General features: G+C 33.1%; 1 protein-coding gene across 1 annotated transcript in view; it reads right to left on the reverse strand.

Annotated features, from left to right (window-relative positions):
• Positions 1-754: 754 nt before the first annotated feature.
• The window catches only part of LOC117180603, a 24,289-nt gene continuing 19,511 nt past the window's right edge, over positions 755-5,532 (reverse strand). The window contains exon 3 of the mRNA XM_033373098.1: positions 755-1,227. Within this exon, the coding sequence (XP_033228989.1) occupies positions 755-1,227 (473 nt within the window). The remainder of the gene's footprint in view (positions 1,228-5,532) is intronic.

Genomic DNA, 5,532 nt, shown 5'->3' on the forward strand with positions numbered 1-5,532 from the left:
GTTCATTAAAATCCTTGAAACCGGTACTGCAAAATCATTAAAAATAATTCAAAACAATTGAAAGCTACTTAAAAGACTTCAAAATAATTACACAAAACTTAAAATAATTTTAAAAAATTTAACAGCATCTTAAAGAATTCAAGGGAATTAAAAATAATCCAAGGTAATTCCAAAGAATTAAATATAATTTTAGAAAACTCTAAAGAATTCTAAATTTCAAGGAATTTAAGAAATTTAAGGTGTTCAAGGAAAAATTCAAATTGATGCGAAATAATTTAAAACCATTCAATAGAATTCAAAATAATTCAAAATACATTACAAGTATTTGGAAGTATTGTTAAGCTTTCAAGAGATTTAAAAGTAATTCAATATAATTTTAAATAATTTCAAAGAATCTAAGTAAATCTAAATAATTCAAAGGAGTTTAAGAAAGTTAAGTAGACCTCCATTCAATTCCAGCAAATTCGAAAGATTTAAAAATAATTTTAGGACTTATAAAAAATGAGATTAATATGTACAAAATAATTTTAAAGAGATTGAGGAATTGTATTTAATTTAAAGAATTCTAAGATATTCAAGGAACACTAAACAATTGAATAAATTCGAAGAAATTCTAAATAATTCAATAAAGTCTAAGGATTTAAAGAATACAAAATATACAAAAGGATTTTAAAAATCTTAAAGATTGAAAACAGTTAATTTAACAAAACGAGCAGCAAGAATTACTACAATAATGACTTATTAAGATGGTTAATTATTTGAATAAAACCAACAGAGAATAAAGAATTGTTTTATTCATTATAACTATAAACTCCATAAAGAGTAAAGAGCTTATACTAGAAACACTGCCAGATGATTTGCCTAATTTTTCAAAAATCAAAGCAAAAATGCTCTTAATTTCAGTCTCATTTTTATGCTTTCTAGTTAATTTTCCTAACAGGTTTTCTAGTTTAGAACTCGATTGACACTTTTTTTCTTGTGGGTTATAAATGTAACCGATACGACAGACACAGTCAAAATTTCCAGGCAGGTTTAAACAGCTTTGTCCTGATTTCAGATAACAATTGTGAGTTTCTCTACCGCACTCATTCACGTCCACGCACAAACCAAATCTGGAGGACCACTCGTATCCTGCATCTGAACACTTGCAAGTTACGTTGATTTCGTTTTTCATCAAGGATTTAAAATCTCGGTTCTGCTCGCGGTTGAGATAACACTTGCGATTTGCTGTTGAGATATAATTGCATTTTGAATATTTATTCTTAAATTGTTCTTAAAGGTACTCGCACGAGAAAGTCTATTGCAGTGCGCTGGATACGTGCCGTCCGTGCACAATAGGGTGGTCTAAACCATTTTTTTTTAAATTTTTATGTGGGCACCTCAGAAATTTGTTCGAATCCACATGAATACTAATGAATTTTTTTTTTTTTTGAATAAAATGATATTCAGAGGTGCCGCAAGCCCTATCAAGTTTAATACGTATTTCCTATAAGAAAAAAGTACTTATTTGTCAATCTTATTCAGAATCCCCAATATCAATTCAATCGAGTTGAAACTCAATATTTATCTAAACAATAAGCAATATAATACGAATAACATATCACTTTTCAAATATCAATACCATAAGTCTCTTTTCAAGGATCCATAAGAAGCCCCATAAGTGAAAAAATGGGTTTTGCGAGTTTTAGCGCTAATTATGAGTTCTTTACGGTTTTTTGAAATTGCAAATTGTTTCTGGCAATATAAAAGATTATTTCATGCTAATAATTATTTATCAACATACATTTTTAAAACAATTTATTATTTTTTTTAGCCATTTTCTTAACGAATGGAGTTAGAGCGACGCGGTTTTTTAAAAAATTGTACACTTGTCCCATTTTCCATGAGAAGGAAGTAATAGTTTATCAATCTCAACAAAAATGATTGTTTAAACAATTTATTGTTATTGTCAATAATACTCTCTTAAAGAAATAGTTCAAAATAGTAGTTTAAAAAATTCAATTTTAGTGAAATTTTCAATTAAAATAAGTTATGTACTTAATCTGAGTCAAGAAACTTAATAGTTTGAAAATTAATTGTTATTTCTAATATTAGATTTGAATAATGCTAGAAAGATGCCGCCTTTTCTGAAATTTCTGGCTTTTTTTCCAATTTTCAATTAAAGTGAGGTAATAATGAATTCAAGTTAACAAAACTATTTTTTAAAACAATTTATTATCATTATTAATATAATTCTCTTTGTATAATTGGTCGAATGTTATGGTTTTTTCTGAAATTTCTTACCCTTTTTGGATTTTTCATTAGGCGTGACTTAATAATTTTCACTTTTCTGTCCTTTCTTTCCTTAGCGAGGTATTAAATATAATAATTTCAACCACAATAAAAATGATTTTTCAAATAGTATTGTTGTTTTATTTGATTGATTTTCGCTCTTTGCCACAAAATAGAAAGTGATTATTTAAAATATAGTTTTCTATAATCTTTATTTATTAATTGTTAATAACTAAGAAGGCGAAGGAAAGTTGAAGATTTTATTAAAACAACACAACTTCCTAGCACTTATCTGAAAAAAGATAGTTATAAACAATATTAAATTGTTTTAACGATTTTTCGTCAACTTTGATTAATTATTATGTCACTAAGTAAAAAAGGACCGAACAATAAAAATTTTCAAAAAAAACCGCAACTGTGAGACATTGGTATAGATGAAGATAGTCATAAACAATAATAGTTTGTTTTAACAATTATTTCACTCAATATTATTGATTAATAAGCCACTCCTAACGAAAAATAGACCCACAGTTGAAAATTTCAGAAAAAACCGAAAATTATTTTTTATTAACTTGGATTCATTATACCTTCACTCCTGTTGAAAATTGGACAAAAAGCCAGACATTTAAGAAAAAAAGGCATCTTTCTAGAATTATTAAAATATAATATTATTAATAATAATCATACATTTATTAAACAATTAATTTTCTTGACGCTAATCAATTGCTTAACTTTTCTGAATTGAAAATTTGACTAAAAGTGCATTTTTTTTAACTGAAATTTTGTAGTCTTTTCCTGCAAGAATATTATTAACCATAACAATAAATTGCTTAAACAATCACTGTTGTTAACATTGATGAACTATCACTTCCCGCTAATTGAAAATTAGACAACAAGTGGAAAATGTTTTAAAAAACCGCGTCTTGCGAACTCCATTCTACGAGAAAATGGCTAAAAACAATAATGAATTGTTTAAACAATGTATAATAATATATAATTATCAGTATAAAATGGCTCTATATGTGCCAGAAATCATTTTCATTAAGAAAACCGACAAAAAAAAAACATAATTAGCGCTAAACACTCGCGAAATCCATTTTTCACTTATGGGTTTTTTTTACCCTATAAAACAGACTTATGCTATTGACATGTGAAAATATTTGAAAATGATAGTTCCTTTGTATTCTTAATGCTTTTTTGCACCACCCTAGTGCACAAATTCATAAAGCCAACCAATCGCGTGCAACCTGACGTGCTGTTGCGGCACGGACGGCACGTCAGTGAGACGCCTCCAGCGCACTGCAACGAATTTTCATGTGTGAACACATTAACTAAGGTAAATCGACCATTATTGGAGCAGTTATGCCAAGCCAACTTACATAAACGAAATTTTAAAATGGTGAATTGGAATTTTTGGTACAAAAACGCTATAATCAGTGCAGGTCTCACAGACCAGTCCCTATATCTCCTATTACATCCTATATTCAGTTGAGGTCCCAAAAGCACCCCTTTTTTCAAGATTTGGTCCCTACACTAAGAAAAAATTACTCTTGAATCAAAAGTGCCGATGCTTTTGAATGCCGTATTATTAATACAAAAGTTTATATCAATAGTTTAATAATTTTTGATTTAAGTGAAATAATTCGAGTCTTCGAATAAAAATGGAAGTACTATAGATTGTTATATTGCTGACTATATGAAACTAAAGCATATAAAGGTAATAAAAATAATTTGAAATATACTTCAATATAATTTGTTATTTAAGGTGTTAAACATACTTTTTAATAAGCGTAGTATCTTTTTAGTTCACTAGACTATTATGTTCGCGTACACGCGCGCACTAACTTTTGTGTATATTTACATCATTAACCCCATTTTTGGATCATTATTTACTCCACCAGAAGGTTTTGATGTAATCTGTTCCCGGTGCGGAATAGTTCTTCTGCCCTCTTAATACTTTTTTCACCTCCTAGGTAGTGATGGGTGGGCATTCTTTATCAGGTGTTATGAGGGCAACACATAACTCCTTGAAGCTATTTATATTTTCTGAGTCTTCGTCCAGTCTATGCGGAAGTTCGTAGATTTCTCTCCAAAATACTTCGACCTCCTCTGATTTGGGTGGGTGTTCGACAGTAACTGGAGGCTCTTGGAAGAGTCGAGATGGGTCAGAGAGAAACTGTTGATTTTCTCTGATCCACCTCTCCCGTCGCTCAAGACTTCTCTTAGCGTCAGATAGTATCCGTATTCTCTCAGCAATATGCTGCCTGATGGTCAGCAGCTTTGACTTGTTAAGTGTCTGATAACGGGTCCTGAATTCGCGCGCGAACTTTCGAACCTTGGCGGTAAAATTCCTGCCAGATGTGATGTAGTCAATGACACATTGAGTGCGGGACGCGTACTGTCTTGCCCAGCCTATCTTTATGGCAAGTTCATGCATTCGTCTTTTGGTCTTATGATCAGCCGTTGGTTTGGTTTTACGGTTCGCATCGGCCAAAGCTCTCGCTGCATTATACACACAATAATTGATAGCCCAGAGGTCGGATTCACCGGAAAAATGTCCACGAAGCTCGTCATCCATTTCAGCCAGATCTTTAGGCTTGAGAGAAACCTTGGTGTGGATGTTTCTCCGGGTCGTAAAGCATCGCTCTTCATCTATTGGATGCCTGCCAGCGGTTGGTCTTAGTGTCGCCTCTCTTTCTTTGTTGCCGGCTTGTTCTAGCTGTAGTAAAGTAGGCGTTCCGGCTACATAGCCGCTTTTACGGAGTAGTTCAGCATGGTTTCGCAGACGTTGCTGGGAAAAGTGCGATAGCTCAGGGTGTTTCTCGCACCACAGAGCATGCAGACGCGCCATGTAACCCCGTTCACGGGCCACAAACGCATCGTAGCAGTCTAGCAAGTCGTGATTCTGTTGCTCCGTCCACCCAAAGGTCACGAGGTCCCGCCGATCCATCGCATTGAATCCATTTTGATTAGCCCCCCCCCCCCAGAGCTCACAGACCTGAAACGCCGCAACGATGCCGCACGAGGGGAATCGTCCCCCGCCAGGTGCCAGATCGTGGGTGAAATTTACCCCCACTATACCTACCGTTTGGGAGCCGCAAAACAGAAAGTGCATGATTACCACTGTGAGTTCGTATGTAAGCCGAAAATGCACGATTTGATCTCGGAGTTCTGCTGTACGATGATTGCCGATCTGAAGGCTTCGGAAGACTTCGGTGGTCTTCTATTTATATCTTGCTCCCCATTTGAAAGAAATTGAAG

The sequence above is a fragment of the Belonocnema kinseyi genome, chromosome 1 (assembly GCF_010883055.1).
Source record: "Belonocnema kinseyi isolate 2016_QV_RU_SX_M_011 chromosome 1, B_treatae_v1, whole genome shotgun sequence".
NCBI lineage: Eukaryota > Metazoa > Arthropoda > Insecta > Hymenoptera > Cynipidae > Belonocnema > Belonocnema kinseyi.